General features: G+C 46.8%; 1 protein-coding gene across 1 annotated transcript in view; it reads right to left on the bottom strand.

Annotated features, from left to right (window-relative positions):
• The window catches only part of CLPB (caseinolytic mitochondrial matrix peptidase chaperone subunit B), a 143,065-nt gene that overhangs the window by 77,310 nt on the left and 44,735 nt on the right, over positions 1-21,020 (bottom strand). The window contains exon 4 of the mRNA XM_049780501.1: positions 8,341-8,444. Coding sequence (XP_049636458.1) covers positions 8,341-8,444 — 104 coding nt within the window. The remainder of the gene's footprint in view (positions 1-8,340; positions 8,445-21,020) is intronic.

Raw genomic sequence — 21,020 nt, 5'->3', positions numbered from 1 at the left:
AGCACAGAACCAGAAGTAAGCCTGAGCAGTACTAGGTATGGCCCCAAAACAAAAACAAAAACAAAAAAGAAAAAGACCCCGCGCACACACCCCCCACAAATTAACATGAACAAAATGCCTTCTATATTGTAGATTTCTTTTCTTCTTTTTTCCTAAAAAGGGTCAGAGCCAACAATGTCAGAAATGGGGCCCAGGGTTACTCTGGGTGGTTTTGGGCTGAGTGATAGTCAAGGGATCCCATGTAGTGCCAGCGATCAAATCCAGGAACTCTACCACGTGAGCCATATACCTGACTCATGTATTCTGGACTTTAAGTTGGAAATAAATAAACTGCCTCTAACTGTCCAAAGGCTGGGAGTCTCTGAGCTGTGGAGAGCACTGCTCCAACTTACAGGGTTCTGGACTGCCACAATAACAAATGTTGCTCTAGAAGTGATGCTTAAAAAGGATAAAATGGTCTCTTTGAAGAAGGGAAAGCTCCTGTTTTGTGAATCACAAAAACACCTATAGCCTTGCTCATGCTCCCCCAAGAGTGGAGACCTGTTAGAAACACACAATCTGGGGCCCCCCACCAGACATCCTGATGGAAAATCTTTAGGAGGTGGGGCCAGTTTGGCCAAGCTACTCTTACAATCCTGGGGCCTTGTTTTTCCCAGCTGCCCCTGTATTCTCCTGGGACACACAAGAACACAGTTGCTTCCAGGCAGCAACTGGGCACAGAGTGGACACTGCACAGTGTACCCTGAGTAGATGTAAAGGGGATTGGGAACAATATCATTAAAGCAGTTCCACTGCCCCCAGTGAGGGTTACCGGCTCTCTCAGGAGCTCCAGGGCACTTTCTCACTGTTTGTGATGTGTCTGCTTGCTTAATTCTGACCCTCTCCCCTACAGTCCCAATCAGAAGACATAGAGATTGGGCAGAGAGGGCCAGCTACAGCCCCAGAAGTTACAGAGAGTGTCACATGATGTTGGTCTTGGTGGGTCCCACCTGGCCGGTCAGATTCTCTCTCTCCAAAAAGGCCCTCCGCCTATCCCATTTAGCAAGTACTCCTATCTTTATTCAGCTGCCACTTGGAGTCAAGAAGAGAAGCTGATTGAAAGCCTGCTCTGGCCATGTTCCTGCCGTGTTTTATTGTTTTAATTGTACTTGCGAGAGGTGCTCGGAGTGCTCGCTTGCATTTCTGACAGCCCCAGACACCCAGTGTTTATAACAGTTACTTATAAGCAGCCTGCGGCATCCCTGGCTGGGTGACTGGTTTACTGTTGTCACAAATTTATTGCCTCTTCCACCTGAGGATCAGGGCCACTCCCCACCCTCTTAGCCAGCCACAAGTGAAACTTCCCTGGAGTGGGTCTAAGTGGGGTGAAAGGCACTGAATGAAACTGACTGTGAGCCTGAGCATGCTCCCACCCCACCCTCACCCTATCCGATGCCTCTGCTCATGTTGGGTTTCCAGCTAAGAATGTCTATTTGCCCCACATTTCTTCACCTTCTAAAGTTCAGTAAAAACCTCCTTTCTCCAAACACAGCACTTAATATGAGAATGAGCCCAGAATTTCTAGGGTTCTCAGAATTAGCTTCTGCTTTACAGGAAGCCTGAGTCACCCATGCCCATGAAGAAAGGGTTGGGGCCCAGGGTTGGAGTGTGAGGCTTGCAGGTGCGTGAGGTCTGAAGTTGGAACTCCAGGCCTGGGATCATAGTAGGGGTGACCCCTGTCGCCTCAGGTTCTATGAGGCCAAAGCAGCTCCAGGCCCAAGAATTGAAGCCCACATCACGGACCAAGCAGCACTAGAGATTCCCCCCCCCCCCATTATATAAGCAAGATGGGTTGGGGAGAGAGAAGGTTCAAGGGATGATGCATATACTTCGTGTGTTTCTACAATGTCCACGAGCAGCACCTGGCCAACAAACAAAAGCAGAATCATCCCACTCCCCACCAGATCCAGATGAGAAATAAAAACAGATTCAAATCCAAGAGGGGACAGTGCAGAAGAACCAGGCTGAGTCTGCAAGGACGCACATGAGAAGAACACATATGTGCTATCATTCTCCCTGGCTACATATGACTGAACACATTGCTCCAGTGGACATGTGGGAGCAGGAAATCACTTATCATTTTCTCTATATATATTTCTTTTCTTTTTATGTGTGTGTGTGTGTGGGGGGGAGGAGTCACACCTGGTGATGCTCAGGAGTTACTCCTGGCTCTGTACTCAGAAGACGCTACTGGCAGGCTCGGGGGATCATATGGGATGCCAGGGATTGAACCCGGGCCCGTCCAGGGTTCAAGGCAAACACCCTATTGCTGTGCTATCACTCCATCCCCTATTTTCCCTCTATATATTTCTGTAGCTGGTTTCCAATTCAGTAAGAAACATACAAAAACTTTGTGAGGGGGCTGGACTGGAGTGATAGTACAAGAGGATAAGGTGCTTTCCTTGCACAAGGCTGACCTGGCTTAGATCTCTGGCATATAAGTCTCTCCCTTCCAAACCATGCCTGATACAAGCAGGAGCAGGCAAAGAGGTTCTTGGAGGGAAAACCAGATCACATCTTTTGGCCTTCCTGCCTGAAGCCTCTTTTAGCTTATTCCTTAACAGCAGGTATACTGAGTGAGGGGCAGTCCTCTCACACCCTCATTTTAAAAGCCTTCCCTGTCAATTCCTAGCATATCTAGTGTTTTTTTTTGTTTGTTTTGTTTTGTTTTTTTTGTTTTGAGGCCACACCCGGCAGTGCTCAGGGGATACTCCTGGCTGTCTGCTCAGAAACAGCTCCTGGCAGGCACAGGGGACCATATGGGACACCGGGATTCGAACCAACCACCTTTGGTCCTGGATCAGCTGCTTGCAAGGCAAATGCTGCTGTGCTATCTCTCCGGGCCCGTATATCTAGTGTTTTAACCACCAAACAAATATGGGTGACTCCAACATTCCTACATCGTGCCAAATCTTCCCTCTGAACTCCGAACATCATTCTTCCCCTAAATCAGAAGCCATGATGTCACCTCAGGCTCATCCTTCACTCTACTAAGTATACCACCTGGTCCTAGTATTTTTCTTGCAAGCACTGCCTCCTAAATTCACTTCTGGGAAGCCCCAGAAATCCCGAGTACAATTGTGCATTTGGAGGCCAGAGGGATGCAGTTTCTCACCTTCTTCTCTGATGAGTTCATCACTCCCCTAAAGTCAAGCATCACTGCTAATCTCTCCCTTTTCAGTCACCCTCTGCCTGCCATTGAGGTCCCTTTCTATTACAGAGGCAAACTATGGAAGGTCCATCCTGGCCTGAGAAAGCAAGATTCTGAGCTGCCCCAAAAGTTCCTTCTAAGCTGAACCCTACTTTCCTCCCTAGTGTGATTTCTTGCTCTTCTCCTCAGAACAACTTGGTGGTAGCTCCCCTGCCTTAGAAACAAGAGACCCATGATGCTGTGGGTTTGATCTTTCGCACTGTTTCACATGCCTGTCAGTCTTGCTGTTTAGGATCCCTGAAAGATATGTGCTCTCTGGCATACCACAATCAACTGTGCGTGCAAGCATGAACAAACTGTATGATCCTTGGTGAGTGCCACAGCAAAATGTGTGGCACAGTAACAAGGGAAAGGAAGGGTGGAGAGAAAGAAAATAAAGCAGGTTGGGTCACTGCATGTGCTGTTCCTTCTCTGGGAAAGGCCTATTGCTCCTAACCTGCATCTTCAGCTAATCCCAAAAACTCAAACTAGAATTACTGATCTGCTCCACTTCCTTGACACCAGCCTACACCCAGATGAAGCTCAAGGTGATTTCCACCCTTTGCACTTCTGCCTCAGCATTTACCATGCTGTAGGACACTCCTGGATCTACAGGCTTAACTTCCTGCTAGACAGGGAGTGTGGCTGTGGGGCCAGGTCATGTATATTCATTTTTATATTCCCAGTTTCTGGCCGAATGCCGGGTGCTCTGTAAGTGCAGTGCTGAATTAAACATAAATGAAACTAATAAGCAATTACAACCGTGGAGCTCTTCACAACAATACTGATAAGGTAGACAAGGGATAAATTACTGGGGGTTAAGGCAGTCTTGCCAAGGTCACAAGCTACAACTCACCACCTCCCTTCAGTACTGAGGCCCACAAGCAGAGCGAGCAGAGGTTTTGCTTGCACAGTGAAGACCATCATCTGATTTCCCTGACTCTCCTGTGAATCTGCACACATTTACACTGTTTGGGGGCTTACTACATGACCCTTCGATACACCCCCTCACATCAGGGAACTTCCTGGAAAAGAGCCAATTTGATCCAGTGAAGAAAACCACTGATCTTGGTCTCTGTCATTTTTGAGAATGATCTAGAGGTGTGTATAGGACTGTCCATGTGGTAGGCAGGCTATTAATACTGGTTGAATGCAAGAAAGAATTAGCTATCTTTTAGTAGAAAAGGGAAAGACAATGGGACTGGAGGGGTGGCGCTAGAGGTAAGGTGACTTGCCAGCGCTAGCCTAGGATGGACCGAGGTTCGATCCCCCGGCATCCCATATGGTCCCCCAAGCCAGTAGCGACTTCTGAGCGCATAGCCAGGAGTAACCCCTGAGCGTCACCGGGTATGCCCCCCACCCCCCAAAAAAAAGAAAGAAAAAAAAAAGAAAAGGGAAAGACAAATGGAATTAAGAAAAAGCAAAGGCACAGGTGGGAAAGCAGAGTCGTCCTGTGTTCAAATGAAGGGGCTATGTGTGACCAGGCCAGAATCACAAAGCAGGACCAAAGAAGCCAGAGAGCAGAGCACCAGAAAATTGATGTCCAGGAAATCAGAAAAGCTGCCAGAAAACTGGCAGGCAAAGGTGGTCTGAAGTGCTTTATTTCTTTCTTTCTGTTTGCTTTTGTATCACACCTGTTCTGTTTAGTGTTTACTCTTTGCTTTGTGCTCAAGAATCACTTCTGGTGGTGCACAGGAGACCATATGAGGTGCTAGCCATAGGATTGGGTTGGCCACATGCAAGGCAAGTGACTGACTTGCCATACTATCTCTGGTTCATGAAATTCCTTTTCTTTTTTTAAAGTGGAGAAAGATATACAGTATACAACAGTAAGTTTATCAAACGTATGTGTGTTGGACGATTTCTGAGCACATAGCCAGGAGTAACCCCTGAGCGTCAAACGGGTGTGGCCCAAAAACCAAAAAAAAAAAAAAAGACACTTAAGAAGACCACATCAAATTTGTTAGACAAACCTTTACAATATTATAGCAGGAATGAAAGCTGTCAGAAAATAGGAAGTTTGGTAGATTTGCAGTTGAGAATATTGGCTACTGCTTCAAATTGTCCTAATCATGTACTCCGGGGTTCTTTGCTCAAGGAGTTCTCTGAGGGGGAAAGCTCAAAGGGGAAAGGCACAAGCCTTGCATGCTTGAGATCCTGAGTTCATTCTCTAGCAGGTAGTCCCCTCAGAAACAATGGGTTTCTATTAAAAAAAAAAAAAAAGTCTCCTTGGGGCTGGAGAGAGCACAGCGGTAGGGCGTTTGCCTTGCATGCAGAAGGATGGTGGTTCGAATCCCGGTATCCCATATGGTTCCCCAAGCCTTCCAGGGGCAATTTCTGAATGTACAGCCAAGAATAGCCCCTCAGCGCTGCCAGGTGTGACCCAAAAAAACCAAAAACAAAAAATGTCTCCTTGGGGGCGGGAGTACAGCAGATAGGGTGCTTACTTCACAATTGGCCAATACAGGTTTGATCCCTGTCATCCCATATGGTCCCTGAGCCCACCAGGAATAATTCCTGAGTTCAGAGCTAAGAGTAAACCCTGAGGTATGCTCCCCCACAAAAATAAAAGACTTCTTATAAACAGTTTAATCAAAAGCAGCATGTAGAGTCCTTGATAGTAGAATCTGTCTAATTTAGCAGAGCCCACAGAACAGTATCTGCCAGTTATAGATGTGACAACAAAATTTCTAAATCAGTCCACAGAGATTAGTTCCTAAATTTCTTTTTCTTTCTTTTCTTTCTTTTTTTGTGTGTGTTTGGTTTTTGGGCCACAACCGGCAGTGCTCAGGGGTTACTTCAGGCTCTGTGCTCAGAAATCACTCCTGACAGGCTCAGGGAACCATATGGGATGCTGGGGATTGAACCCAGGTCCATTCCAGGTTGGTCACATGCAAAGCAAATGCCCTACTACTATGCTATCACTCCAGTCCTAGTCCCTAAATTTCTAAATTTGTGACTTTGACAAAAATTAGTAAAGATAATTCATATTTGTATTTCATGAGAAATAGAGTGAATGGCCTTTTCTAATATTTTTGTTGTCTATAATGGGTTAATTGCTCAATCTACCTACAATGTAGGGTGGCTAGCATAAGAGTTAAACCCGGAGAGATAGCACAGCGGCGTTTGCCTTACAAGCAGCCGATCCAGGACCAAAGGTGGTTGGTTCGAATCCCGGTGTCCCATATGGTCCCCCATGCCTGCCAGGAACTATTTCTGAGCAGAGAGCCAGGAGTAACCCCTGAGCACCACTGGGTGTGGCCCAAAAACCAAAAAAAAAAAAAAAAAAAAAAAGGAGTTAAAAAAAATTCAGGGGGCCAGAGAGGTGGCGCTAAAGGTAAGGTGTCTGCCTTGCAAGCGCTAGCCAAGGAAGGACCGCGGTTCGATCCCCCGGCGTCCCATATGGTCCCCCCAAGCCAGGGGCAATTTCTGAGCGCTTAGCCAGGAGTAACCCCTGAGCATCAAATGGGTGTGGCCCAAAAAACAAAAAGCAAGCAAACAAAAAAAAAATCAGAAGGATCATAGAAATAGCACAGTGGGTAGGGCATGCCAATATATGTGCCGATCTGTATTCAATCCCAGGTACCCATTATGGTCTCTAGAGCCCTGCAAGAAGTGATCCCTAAGTGCAGAGACAGGAGTAAGCCTTGAGTATAGTTAGGTATGGCCCCCTAAGGTAAAAACAAAAGTTAGAGACTGACCTAAAGAATGAATGAGAGATATAAAAGGAATGCAAGGGCTGGAGTAATTTAAGTACAGCAGGTAGGGAGCTTGCCTTGTACAAGGTTAACTTGATTTCGATTCCTAGTACCACATATGGTCCCCTAAAGTCATCAGCAGTGATCTCTGAGTATAGAGCCAGGAGGAAGTCCAGAGCACTGTCAGGTGTAGCCCAAGAATTATAAAAGGAATGCAAAAAGAAAGTGCTGCAGTGAGGGAGAAAAAAAATAAAAAAGAAAGAAAGAAGGGAGCTGGCAAAGTCAGAGGTTCTGTTAAGTATATGTACATACAGTTAGTATGTCTATAGGCAAAATGAGACCAACTGGCTCACAATGTTTAAACTGTTAATTCTGGCTGTACTTTATTAATGCAGAATGCTGAATATAAGAAGCCAGAGAGAAACATTAGAGCATTAAGCTACATGCTCTGAATGAGCGGGATGGGATGGGCGTGACAACAAAGTCTGGAAAAGATGGCTTTGAGATGCTCGAAACGTATGAGATTAGATGCTTTATGAGAATCCCCTTTTCCTTGGGTCTGACCCACTCAGCCAAATCTCCACACTACTCTTGTTGAGAGCACCCGAGGAGACAGATGATGGTTGTCAGGTGGAGTGGGAGAATACTTTGGCTGCGTCCCACAGAGTGGCTGGATCCAAATACTGGACAGGCCTGGTATGAAGGACACAAAAAGTGCTCTGCATGACACAAAAAGCAGACATAATTCTTCCAGTTCCGGGGGACTCTACAGTAGAACCTGTGCACAGAACTGTTGGATGAGACAGGAAGAACATTCTCCAACCCCAAAACGGCTGGGATCCAAAGGTAATGAAAGAGCAGCTTCACATGGTCCCAGGCACAAGACTTGCTCCTTTGGACTTTCTCTGCATGCGAATTCAAGGAACCATCTCACTAGGGTACAGCAAAAACACCTCTGCTGAGCCCACATGTATGCATGTGTGGAGGAGAGTAAGAGAGTGCAGGGGTTGGGAAAACCAGCGAGGAGGCTTTGGGTTTTGGGGGCAGCCATGGGACAGGATAGTCTGCAGGAAGGAGAGGCATGTTACACAGTTGATGAAGCTGCCTGTCCACCCCTCTAAGGAAGTCAAAGGAGAATACCAGTGAATCCCATCCCATGAAACTCCCCACCCAGCCCTCTGCCAGGCCCTAAAACAATGTCTCCATTTCATTTCCCAAGATTTTGCAGTGACAAGTGATGAAGAAGGAACTGTAGAAGGTATCAATCACCAGCCTTAGTTTGCCCAATTTCCCAAAGGACAGGGAACTTGTAGGTTCCCACTGTGAACCATCTAACACAGCTGGCCCAGAGCAAGCTTTCTGGGAGCTAGGTAGTGGGGAGATCGCCCAGACCATGAGCAGAGCCATGCTCACCTTCCAAAGAATGTATTCCCTGATCCTTAGCTGTCTTGTACACGCTGCTGAAATCATCTCCAAGGTTTGGGTCAGCACCAGCAGCTAGCAGGATCTGCACCACACTACAAAAAATCAGAAAGACAGAAGGGTCAGGGACAGAGATGGCCCAGGTTTCAGAGACCCAGAATCTGAAACAGGTTTGGACATTAGACCTGTCTGCTCTAGTGAGTGTTTGACCAGAAAGACCAGCAACTCTAGGACTGTAAAAGCCAGGGAAAGCTCTGAACATACTAGCTGAGAAGCTCTAGACTCGCTATTTAACACAGCTGTAAGGCTCAGCTTCCACAAATCTAAGTATTGATCCAACAACCACTCATCATGCTCTAGTCAAGTGCTCACCATGTTCTAGTTAGTGTTCAGGGGCAAGGGTGTATGCCCTCATGGACTCACAGTGTTGGAAGGGCAATCAGTCAGTGTAAAATTACAGCAAAAGAAGATAAAAGGCTTGGATGTGACATGTGCTATGGGGAGCCCAGGGAGGGGCCATTCTAGAGTCACACTAAAGGTTTTGGAGACTCAAAGGCTGAAGGCAGGAGATAAAGCTCAATGGGCTAGAGCTCAAGCTTTGCATGCAGGTATCCTGGATTCTATTTCAAACATCTCGTGGTTCCCAGATCGTTGCCAGGACTGACCCCTGAACACAGAGCCAGAAGTAGTCTCTGGTTTTTATTTTTTTGTTTTTGGGTCACATCTGGCAGCGCTCAGGGGTTACTCCTGGCTCTACGCTCAGAAATGCTCCTGGCAAGCTCGGGGGACCATGTGGGATGCTGGGATTCGAACCACCAACCTTCTGCATGCAAGGCAAACACCTTACTTCCATGCTATCTCTCAGGCCCCAGGAGTAGTCTCTGAGCACTAATAGCTGGGGTCTCAAACTGGCCCCTTCTCCCCAATGCTTAAAGGCCAAACAGTCAGATTTGGGATAGTAATGTGAAAGGATTCCATACATTTACAAATTCTGGAGGTCAAAATTAGTTAATTAATTAATTAAAAAGAGGAGGCGAAGCACAGGTGGTAGGGTGTTTGCCTTCATGCAACTAACTTAGGATGGACCGTGGTTCGATTCCCGGTGTCCCATATGGTCCCCCAAGCCAGGAATGATTTCTGAACACATAGCCAGGAGTAACCCCTAAGCATCAGCAGATATGCCCCCCCCAAAAAAGGGGGGCCCCAGATCTATAGCACAGTGGTATAGGTGGTATAGGCATTTGATAGTATGCAGCCAATCCAGGAAAGACCCAGGTCCCGTTCCCAGCATTTCATATGGTCCCCTGAGCCTGCCAGGGGTGATTTCTGAGCACAGAAACAGGAGTGACCACTGAGCACTGCTGGGTGTGGCTCAAAAACCAAAAAAAAAAAAAAAAATCCTGGAGGTGAAAGAGCACTAGTATTTCACTTAACAAAAGAGGAGGGGGCGGTCACACCAGGCAGTGCTCAGGGGTTACTCCTGGCTTTATGCTCAGAAATCGCCCCTGGCAGGCTTGGGGGACCATATGGGATGCCAGGATTCGAACCACCATCCTTCTGCATGCAAGGCAAACTTGCTACCTCCATGCTATCTTTCTGGCCCCCAGGAGTGATTTCTGAGTGTAAATCCAGGAGTAACCCCTGAGAGCAGCCGGTGTGCCCCGAAAACCAAAAAAAAAAAAAAAAAAAAAAAAAGAGGAGTAGGGTGCCGGAGCAATGGCGCAGCGGTAGGGCATTTGCCTTGCAAGCGGCTGACCCAGGACGGACCACGGTTCGATTCCCTGGTGTCCCATGTAGTCCCCCAAGCCAGGAGCAATAGGGAGCAATTTTTTTTTGGGGGGGGGTCACACCCGGCAGCGCTCAGGGGTTACTCCTGGCTCAGTGCTCAGAAATTAATCCTGGCAGGCTCGAGGGACCAAATGGAATGCCAGGATTCAAACCACTGTCTTTCTGCATGAAAGGCAAACGCCCTACCTCCATGCTATCTCTCTGGCCCTGCCAGGAGCGATTTCTGATGGAATAGTCAGGAGTGACGCCTCAGCATCACCAGGTGTGGCCCAAAAACCAAAAAAAAAAAAAAAAAAAAAAAAGAAAAATAAGGCAGAACCCATGTACAATTACTCTGTCCACAAGTCCCCAGATTGTAGTACATTATAACATTTCTTAGCAGTACACAAAGCAATCTAAAGCCATGAGATTTATGTGACTCCTTAAACATTGAAGGCATAGTATATTTTTATATTTTCATGCACATGCATATTAATTTAAGTTAATATCAAAAGTTTAAGAGGTTTTTTTTTTTTTTATGGTTTTTGGGTCACACCCAGCAGTGCTCAGGGGTTATTCCTGGCTCCAGGCTCAGAAACTGCTCCTGGCAGACACGGGGGACCATATGGGGCGCCGGGATTCGAACCGATGACCTCCTGCATGAAGAGCAAACACCTTACCTCCATGCTATCTCTCCGGCCCCCAAGAGGTTTTTTTTTTTTTTTAAGGGTTAGAGTCAAAAGAGCACAGTAAAAACGGTGTTAGAGTGGCAAATATTGTTTGCATGGGCCCACCAAAATATGGGGGACATGGAAAGGAAAAGCCTTGGTCTAAATACAAGGAGACCCTACCCCTGAAGTTTCCTGGCACAAGACCAACTCTAGGCTCCAGACAAACTAGTTTATTCAATCCAAGTCATTGTCTGTAGTGCCAATACCGTTTTATTTTTCACACAGTCTCTATTGTTGGCATCAGGTTTCTGTATTAAAGATCCTGGAATCTGGGGCCGGGCGGTGGCGCTGGAGGTAAGGTGCCTGCGCTAGCCTAGGACGGACCGCGGTTCCATCCCCCGGTGTCCCATATGGTCCCCCAAGAAGCCAGGAGCAACTTCTGAGCGCATAGCCAGGAGTAACCCCTGAGCGTCACAGGGTGTGGCCCAAAAACCAAAAAAAAAAAAAAAAAAAAAAAAAAGATCCTGGAATCTGCACATCCTACATTGAAGTCAGGCTGGTGTGGAATATCCTCTAGTTTCACCTCACTATTAAGGGGCAATACACAGAAAGCCCTGTCCAGTAAGCAGGCCATTGTTGTTGTTAAGACTTCTCAGTGTTAAGGGAAGTCTCTTTTGAGTAGGTCGATGTCAGAGCAGTGGTAGGGTCTTCCCTGGTAGAGGATTGCCTCCAGGTGATGTTATAGGCAACCTTGGATGTTTTGTAGATGTGTTCCCTAAATCAGGGGTGAATGGAGAATGCCCATTCTTCTGAGGCCTGTGCCAGGTCTTTATGTAAGGTGTAAGGTCCCATTGCACTACAAGATTTGTGTGTTCCCATCTCTATTAGATAAGAACTTATTTGTATGTATAGTATTTTCCTGTTTTTTTTTTGTTTTTTTTTTTGGTTTTTGGGCCACACCCAGTGATGCTCAGGGGTTACTCCTGGCTATGCGCTCAGAAGTTGCTCCTGGCTTGGGGGACCATATGGGACACCGGGGAATCGAACCGTGGTCCGTCCAAGGCTAGCGCAGGCAAGGCAAGGCACCTTACCTCTAGCGCCACCGCCCCGCCCCTAGTATTTTCCTGTTTTAATGTGCCTATGCAAACAAGAAATAAAGCCACGTGGCGTTATGAGAGTATATGGAGGCGTAAGAACATGTCCAACAATACCCATGACTTGGTTCAAACATAAGCATTAAACTGAGGGGCTCTTTCACCAAATTCCCTATTGAACAGTTCACAAAGAGAAGAAAAGATAAACAAAAAAAGGGGGGAGGGGAAATCGTCACTATATAAGAAAATATTCAGCAAGATTTATAGCCGTCAAAGAAAACACACATAAAATGTTGAAAAGACATACATGTCCTTTTTTATGCCTTTTGAAATAGTGGGGGGGGGGTGTTAACTACAGGGCACCACTTTGTTCTGTGACTTAGGACTCTACAGTACTTAAGTTAAAAAGGGTAAATGTAGAGTAATGATGATAGGGGGTGAGAGAGTTAAAGAGAAAAATGATCTTTCGTAGAGGTGTGAGAAAGAGCAGAGTACAAAATGGACATTCTGCATACATAAAAACATAATTCAATGATAGTCAGTACTATTAATGTATCTTGTTTTGAAAATATAGACTGGTAAGAGATTACCAGTGACTGCTTCAAAAAGCTGGGAGGCCAGAAGTTCAGAGCCCCGCCCAGACCCTCCCTAAGGAGCCAAGTGGGGAATGGGGGAAAGCCTAGGGTAACTTCAAGCTCCACCAAGGGACCCACCTCGCTGGCTTGCCCAGGCATGTGGCCTGGGGAAGCCCTGGAGATCTGGAGCAAGGCAGTAGAGGGATGCTGGGGTCACCCAAGTCCAGCACCCCCCCAGGCCTGGTTAAGAAGGCCTCTGGCATGGCGGAGACATGAGCAGACATTATTTAAAAAACTTTTCTATTCTATTAACAAGTGATAGCATAGCAGGTAGGCTTTTATCTTGCATGGTGGCTGATCAAGCATGGTGGCCAATCATGGGGTTCAATCCCCAGAATATCATATGCCCCCCCTAAGCTTTCCAGGATTCCAGGAGTAATTTTTCTGTGCACAGGGCCAGGAGTAACTCCTGAGTGCCACGGATGTCCCCCCCCAAAAAAACAAAAAGCAAAAAAACTATTCTATTAAAAAGTTAAACAGGGCCGGGCGGTGGCGCTAAAGGTAAGGTGCCTGCCTTGCCTGCGCTAGCCTTGGACGGACCTCGGTTCGATCCCCCGGTGTCCCATATGGTCCCCCAAGCCAGGAGCTACTTCTGAGCACATAGCCAGGAGTAACCCCTGAGCATTACCGGGTGTGGCCCAAAAAAAAAAAAAAAAAAGTTAAACAAAGGTCATTGTTTTTCCTTTCCTTTTAAAATAAATTTTCTGATATATTTAACTATCAAAATGAATGATAGTTTTTTTTTTTGTTGTTGTTTTTTTTTTTTTGGTTTTTGGGCCATACCCGGTAACGCTCAGGGGTTACTCCTGGCTATGCGCTCAGAAGTCGCTCCTGGCTTGGGGGACCATATGGGACACCGGGGGATCGAACCGCGGTCCGTCCAAGGCTAGCGCTGGCAAGGCAGGCACCTTACCTTTAGCGCCACTGCCCGGCCCCATGAATGATAGTTTTAATTTCATTACTTTCAAAACATCCAGATGTGGGCAAGAGAGATACTAGAATGGGTAGGGCACTTGTCTTACATGTGGCAAGGTTTGTTTTTTTTTTAATTTTTTAATTTTTATTTTTTACATGTGACAAGGTTTAATCCCCAACATACTGAATAACCTCTTCCTATCCCGACCCACCCCTCCCAAACCCACCAGGAATACCCTGAGTACAGACCCAGGAGTAAGCCGTGAGTGTAACTTACTCCCAACCCACTCTACCCTAACCCTAAAAAAAAAAAAAAAACCACAGAATGTGGTTCAATTATCTGCTGAGCAGAAATGAATTAGAAACTCTCTCTCTCTCTCTCTCTCTCTCTCTCTCTCTCTCTCTCTCTCTCTCTAAGTTAAAGGACTTCCCACAAATGAATCAGAAACACACACATTCTCTCTCTCTTTCTCTCTCTCCCTCTCTCTAAGTTAAAGTACTTCCCATGTACCTGGGGTTCTTCCATATCTGGGCAGGTGAGTCTTTCTTTAGGCTCCACATTTAAAATCCACACTTAAAACTCCAATATTTAGAAGGCCGGAGTGATAGCATGGAGGTAAGGCACTTGCCTTGCATGCAGAAGGATGGTGGTTTGAATCCCAGCATCCCATATGGTCCCCTGAGCCTGCCAGGAGCGATTTCTGAGCGTGGAGTCAGGAGTAACCCCTGAGCGCTACTGGGTGTGACCCCAAAACCAAAAAACCAAAACCAAACCAAACCAAAACAAAACAAAAATACTCTCCAATATTTAATTTATGGCAAAGCCTGCCAAGTTTTCACTCCAAGATTATTTACTCAGTTTACATGATTGGGATAAAATTGGCATTAGTCTTCCTGTTTCCCAGAAGATTAAAAGCTAAGTGAGTAGGAGACTGGTACAGATAGGCAAACTAGCTGAAGGCAGTGAAAAGCAATAGCTGACAGAGAGGTAAGATGGTAGAGGTTAAGAACATTGGCTTTAAAAGCTGGGACAGTCTGAGCAGCACAATGAATAATGACAGTAATGGATTATAGCCCATTGAGTAAAATAAGATTCCATGAGTTCATATTAAAAATAAATTAATAAGTCAATGGGGTGAAGGAAAAGCTCTTCCATACTGCAGAATGACAAATAATGACCATAGAAGGAATGATGAAATTAGAAAATCATCAATTTGCAATCTCAAAATAATTATCAAGGATAAGCAGAGTCTAGTTCCTATGGCTGTATTAATGTAAGGAAAATGTTTAGAATAGTACTTGACATATTAAAAACGTCCCCTAAACATAAGCTAGACAGCAGGACTTTTTTTGGGGGGGGAGGGTTTGGACCACACCTGATGATGGTCAGGAGTTACTCCTGGCTATGTGCTCAGAAATCACTCCTGGCTTGGGGAACTATATGGAATGCTGGGATCAAACCCAGGTCCGTCCTGGGTATGCTACATGCAAGGCAAATGCCATACTGCTGTGCTATCACTCTGGCCTCAACAGCAGGGCATTTTATAACAAGCAGAGAGAGAGAGTTGTGTTCAAATCACAGCTGTCTCACTGATTATAACGTTGGACAAGTAACTATAGTCGAGACTCCATCTCTGAACCAGAACAACAGCAATAACGATGCATCCTTTTTAGATCCTAAGTTTCTAAAACATTGTGATACATGATCCATAGATGGAATCCCATAAATATAAGCATTTCTACCCTTTGCAGAGAACCTCCATGGTAATAACACGAGTCTGGGCTGGAATGGCAGTAGGCTATACCTGACTATCTCTCCCTACCACCAGAACTCATGTTGGGGTAAGAAGGCAGCTCTTCGAATTTCACATAAGTTGGCTTATTTAAAAAATTCAAGTGAGAAGTGTTTGTTGATCTAAACTCAAAGAGACATAATTTGGTTATTCTTCAGCTGCTGTGTCCAATCACCATTCAATCACACCCCCTGTCCTAGCTGGCTGTCCCTCCAGGCAGCTTGTGTCACTAACAGTGCTACCTGGGCCTCTCCAGGTTCATGAGTATTGATTCCATCTGTCTAATTTGCAGGCTGCAAGACGTGTCCAAGCAACCAAGTATGCTGCCCTTGGCCCCAGAGGGCAGACAGTGGTCTGGCAGGCTAAAAAGAGGGGAAGTGACTCGGCTCAGCTCTGGGCTGCTAACCCAATCAAAGGGAATCGGCAATTCACTCCACAAAATTGGAGGCCAAAGAAGGTACGTGTCCATGTCAGACACCCACTCTGCCACCCTGGAGAAGACTCACTATGCATTTCCTAAGCCATAAAGGATAGCAGCCCCCATTGGAAAGTAGAGCTAAGCTAAGGCTGTGGAGGGGCTAAAAGTGTCATCAAATACCTTGCCAGATAGCTAGTGGATTTTTCATCCAACTGTCACCATATACTTACAAAGTTCTAACCTGGAGCTCTGGAGAAATTAGTCCCTTCTTAGAGAACCAGCCCTAATCAGGCCATGTGAGGATGGCTAGTTTTATGCCCAAAACTTTATGAATCTGTGTCTGCAGAGATAGAGAGAGCAGTAGGCTACCCAGATTAGAGAAGCCAAGGCACGATTCATTAGAACAAACTTTAGCAGTGAGCCAGGCCAAGCGAGTAGAAGAAAATGCACAGTCTAGATAGAACCAAAAACCAGAAACAGGCACCAGAGAAAAAACAGTGGGGCCACAAACCAGAAATCCAGGAACATGCTGACACCAGAGACTGTACAGGTTTGAGGAGGGAGCAGCAATCAGGAACCTTTGGAAATGAACTGGTACCTTTATTTCTTCTCTTTTTTTTTTTAAATCAAAGATAAAACATATCCGTCGATTTAAAACTTTTACAACTTGGGAGATGGTATATGGGTCCATCTAGCTGACCAGGGTAAGCCTGGGTTAGCCAAAAAGTCAGAATCCAGGGGCCAAATGCAAACTGCTGAGGGAGAAAACAGCCACAGGACAGTGGCTTGCTCTCTATTCTGATGACCACATGCTCTTGCTCTGCACATCTGGGCTTAGGAGTCACTACTGCTACAGTGAGTTTGAGATCTGGTGCCAGAGGGCTATATTGTACAGGGAAGGCTTTCACAGTCTGCGTAGCTAGAATAGATGTGGGACAGGACAATGTAACTCACTGTAACAGACTCTGCCTCCGCACAGAAGAACATCATGGACTGCTCCACTGGTTCTCGCTGGTAAAGGCTGACAAGTAGCAGCCATTCTTGAGACAGTTTAGTACATGTTCTCTGGGGATCACGACAGTGCCACCATCATCATCAGAAGTCAAAGATCACCTGCACACACCCCACCCCACTACCCTTATTCATTTGGAGAGTTAGGATAAATGTGAAATCAAGAGGAAAAATTCTACAGTGATAATTTGAATGGGGTTCTTGTGGCAGTGCTTGCCCTCCTGTATGCCTGAATGATTTACTTTTTCTCTCCACCCCCACATCACCCAAAAGCCTGGGCCCTGCATGAAAGTGAAAGTGGTAGAAAAGAGTGCCAATAGGCAGGGGAGCAGCCACAGGAGGAAACTGACCAAGTAGAGTAGTCAGGGCATGAAGGCTGGTTGGAGGAAAGAGTACAGGTCTGGAGCCAGAGACCATGGCAAGACAAACTCTAATGTGAGTCTAAAGCAATAGTACAGTGGGTACTTGCCTTGCATGTAGCAGACCTGGGTTTGATTCCCTGACACCCCATGTGGTCCTTCAAGTCCCAACAGGATTGAGGAACCCTGAGTGCAGACAGGAATATGCCCTGAGTGCTGCTGCCAGGTGTGGTACAAAAACAAAAAGAGAACAAGAGAGAAGTCTCTATCTCTCCGGCACCAGGAATGGTCAACCCTGATTCTGGTGAGTTCTGATCCTAAGCAGAGGTGACTTAGGAAGTCTGAGGGAGGGGGCACCCCGGGCTCCAGGGAGATGGTTTATGTAGAGGATGGTGATTTCCTAGCCCCTCCCACAATAGGATCATTTGTTTTAAATTGACTCTGCCAGTAGTCTCCCCACTGTAGACTGTTTCTTCCTATGAAGAATGAAGGGTTCTGAGAAAACAGGGACATCCCAGACCATCAAACATGCCTTCCCTCACTCCAAACCTCCACCAAGACTGCTTCAGCTGGCCCCTGCCCAAGGACTTCTTAGTGATAAGGCTGATACCCTAAAACTAACTAAGACTTCTCAGACTCCCAGCCTGTGCTTATTTCCTTCTGGGGGGGGGGGTACTGGTCTGCTGGAACTGACCTGAAGGCCTCATACACGAGGTACAGATCCAGCCCCTGCTTTCTCTGTGCTCCCACTAGATTATGAGGCACAGGTAATTTCTCAACCTCCATCCGCAGATCCTCACTCAGAGGTTTTCTGAATGAGGGCTGAATAAATGAACTTGCTATTTGGTAGAAAATGAGGCAGAATATGGCTGACAATTGTTGTGGCCTGGCATCACCTTCTATCTGAGGGTCTAGTCAAAGTTACAGAAACTCTGCTGTGGATGCCTAATCTTCTGGCCCACTGCAGCTCCCAGAAACAGCTGAGAAAGTAAAAGGTCAGGAAAGAGCTCAGGAGCCTGTACCCCCATGAGGTACGTTTCACTGCACACACGGGAGTGCATCAGATTAGAGCGGGGGTGAGCCCCCTCTCTCAGGACAGTGGGAAGCCACAGTACATGGGAAGCCAGTGTCCTCGATCGATGCTGAGGCTTTCTGATCTCAGTGGCCGGAGGGGCTTGGGGTCCGGCATTGTTTGGGGAAGTCCGCGTAGGGCCGGCGCGTGTCAAAGCCGGCTGCCAGGGCAGCTGGAGTTGGTGAAGCAAGAAGGGCAGCGATCTCCCGCTCCAGGTCGTCCCCACACAATGTGGGCTCCTACATCTCCGCCTCTTCTCTGCTCCCCACATATACAGCCAGGGTCACTGTGCTAAGTGTCACGGGTCCCAGGAAGAGGACAAAGAGGGACCTATTCTCCATCCCTTGCACACCTCGATTAGGGAGGAAGCAAAGATGTCACAGTTCAGGGATTTTGCTGCAAAGTCAAATGAACTAAGATCCATTCAAACTACAGGCTGGCCTGAGAATTGCTAGAGAAAGCAGGGTGGCCTGACACAGCAGTCAGTGCTCAATTTGGAAGTCCTGAGCCAGGGGGTTTGAGCCAAAGATGAACAGGATGGGGAGATTAGTTTTCTCCTTAATATCCAATTCCTTAGGATAGCCAGGTACCTGTGCACAAAATCTAATTTCCTCATCTGTGCATGACTTATCTACTTAGCTCAAAATTACATTGGGGATGGAGCAATAGAATAGCAGAGAGAAGACTTGCTTTGCATGTGGCTAACTCAGGTTAGATCCCTGGCATCCTATCTGGTCCTCTAAGCACCACCAGGAGTAATTTCTGAGCTCAGAGCCAGGAGTAACCCCTTGAGCACTGCTGGATGTGGCCTGGAAACAAAAATAAACCCTCCAAAAGAGGCAGTATTCACAATAAAATAAATGTAAGTAAACTTAACATGGATGATCTCAGAGCTTTATAGCTAGCTGCAGTGAGGTATTAATTCTATTCTATAAAGAAATACAAAGGGGCTTGGTTAGATGGCAGAAATTGCCCAAGTAAACACATTAGGTGAACAGAAGAACCAAATTTCCTATTCAAGTCTGCACTCAGGGATTTCCACTATATTATTCCCACCTTCCTGGCACCTAGACCATATCACTATCCAAGAGTTCCTCCAAGCTCCAAGGACACTGATGCTTGCAGAGGGCAGTGAAAGATAGTAGGTTACAGAACTAAGAGGGCAAAACTGAACCAAATTGAGGACATGGGTCAAAGGCAAAGGCAGGTGGGGACAAGGTGATGCATTTGGTGCAGGCTCAAGGAGGAAAGGCCTGCCACCCCAAATCTGTTCTCCTATCAGATGTCCATGCACATTTAATATGAACTGATACTTCATCATCTGTCAGCCAACTGATCCTACATCATATCATGTGACTCACATGTCATAAGACAGCCCAAGGCCTCACTAAAACCCATCTCCATGCATGCACATCAGGAACCACAAGCATAGCAGCCCGCACTAAATCAGTAGCTGATGGCAGAGTGGCTCTAAAATCCTTTTGAAAGTGGTACAAAGGCCAGAGTGATACTATAGGAGTTAAGACACATGCCTTGCACGTGATTCAATCCTTGGCACCACATGATCCCCTGAATACAAAGCTGGTAATATCCCTGGAACAACATTAGAGGAGCCTAAAACTCCCCACCATCCTCCATGTCCCCCTCCAACTAAAAAATAACCCAAATGCCCTTCACCATGCAGCAGATCTGGGTGGGCAATAGTTATTCTCCATGCCCCCACCCTCCTGTTCCATGAGGCTCTCCTGGAGCACAGCAGCCCAGGAGAGAGGAGAGAGCTGGAGAAGGAGCTGGGGGTGGGGTGCAGCCTGAGATCTTCATGTTAGGCAAATGAGCTGGCATTGTTTCCAACAGCACCCTAATTCAGGTTTCAGGAGGTCAAGCAAGGCATATGCCTGCCAAACTAAAAATGGGTGCAAGCTGGAACTGGAATATCATTACTGCAAAACAGGATTACACTGAGCAATGATTCCAAATGGGATTAGCAATGACTCTGTTACTCAGAGATGATCGGCCACGGCAGCAGCATTGAGCTCGGCACACTTTGCAGGGGGCATGGTGCTGGCACCTGGCCAGCTCTTACCCACCCCGCCTTGCTGGGAAATAGTGGGCACTGCCTGCGTTCAGCAGGTGGCCATCAGGGATGTGATCCGACTCATAGCAGAGAGGCATCACCTGTTCTAGGCCCAGCTTCTTTAATGAAAAGACTGGGGGTCCAGAGGAGGATTGTTTAAAGTCCTACAGTCTTGGTGGAACCTTGGTGGCAAGTGCCTCTCTCCTCTCTGTCAGAGACAGACTTACTTGCAGGCACTGCCCAAACTGCTCTTAGCAGCATGAGGAACAGTAATGAAGGCACTATACTCCTTTTTTTTTTTTTTTTTTTTGGTTTTTGGGCCACACCCGGTAACGCTCAGGGGTTACTCCTGGCTATGCGCTCAGAAGTCCCTCCTGGCTTGAAGTCGCTCCTGGCTTGGGGGACCATATGGGACGCCGGGGGATCGAACCGCTGTCCATCCTAGGCTAGCGCAGGTAAGGCAGGCACCTTACCTCTAGCGCCACCGCCCGGCCCCGCACTATACTCCTTTTAACTAAAGGAACAATCCTGTAGCCACTGTCTGTCTACTCTAGCACTGTTCAACTTTTCCACTTATTTCCACACTGCAATTTCCAAACAGCCTCTTAAGGTACAGAAAGGCAGTAATAGAAGTTGGGGAGGGGAGAGGACCAGAGATGGGACCTAGGAAATAGATCAAGTGGTTGAACAAATGCCTAACATCGACTAGTTCATGAGTTCAGTCCCTAAGGCTGCTTGCTCCCCAGCCCTCAGCATCTCAGGGTGTGTGTAGTCTTTTTGGCCTAAACTTCCCCAGTAGTAGCAGCAAACTATCCAAGCCTAGCACTGAAGAGAGAACTGCATCCCTAATGGCTCCAATTTA

Source organism: Suncus etruscus, chromosome 9 (genome assembly GCF_024139225.1).
Source record: "Suncus etruscus isolate mSunEtr1 chromosome 9, mSunEtr1.pri.cur, whole genome shotgun sequence".
Lineage (NCBI taxonomy): Eukaryota > Metazoa > Chordata > Mammalia > Eulipotyphla > Soricidae > Suncus > Suncus etruscus.
The sequence above is the reverse complement of the archived record's forward strand: the minus strand, read 5'-3'. Positions and strand labels throughout refer to the sequence as shown.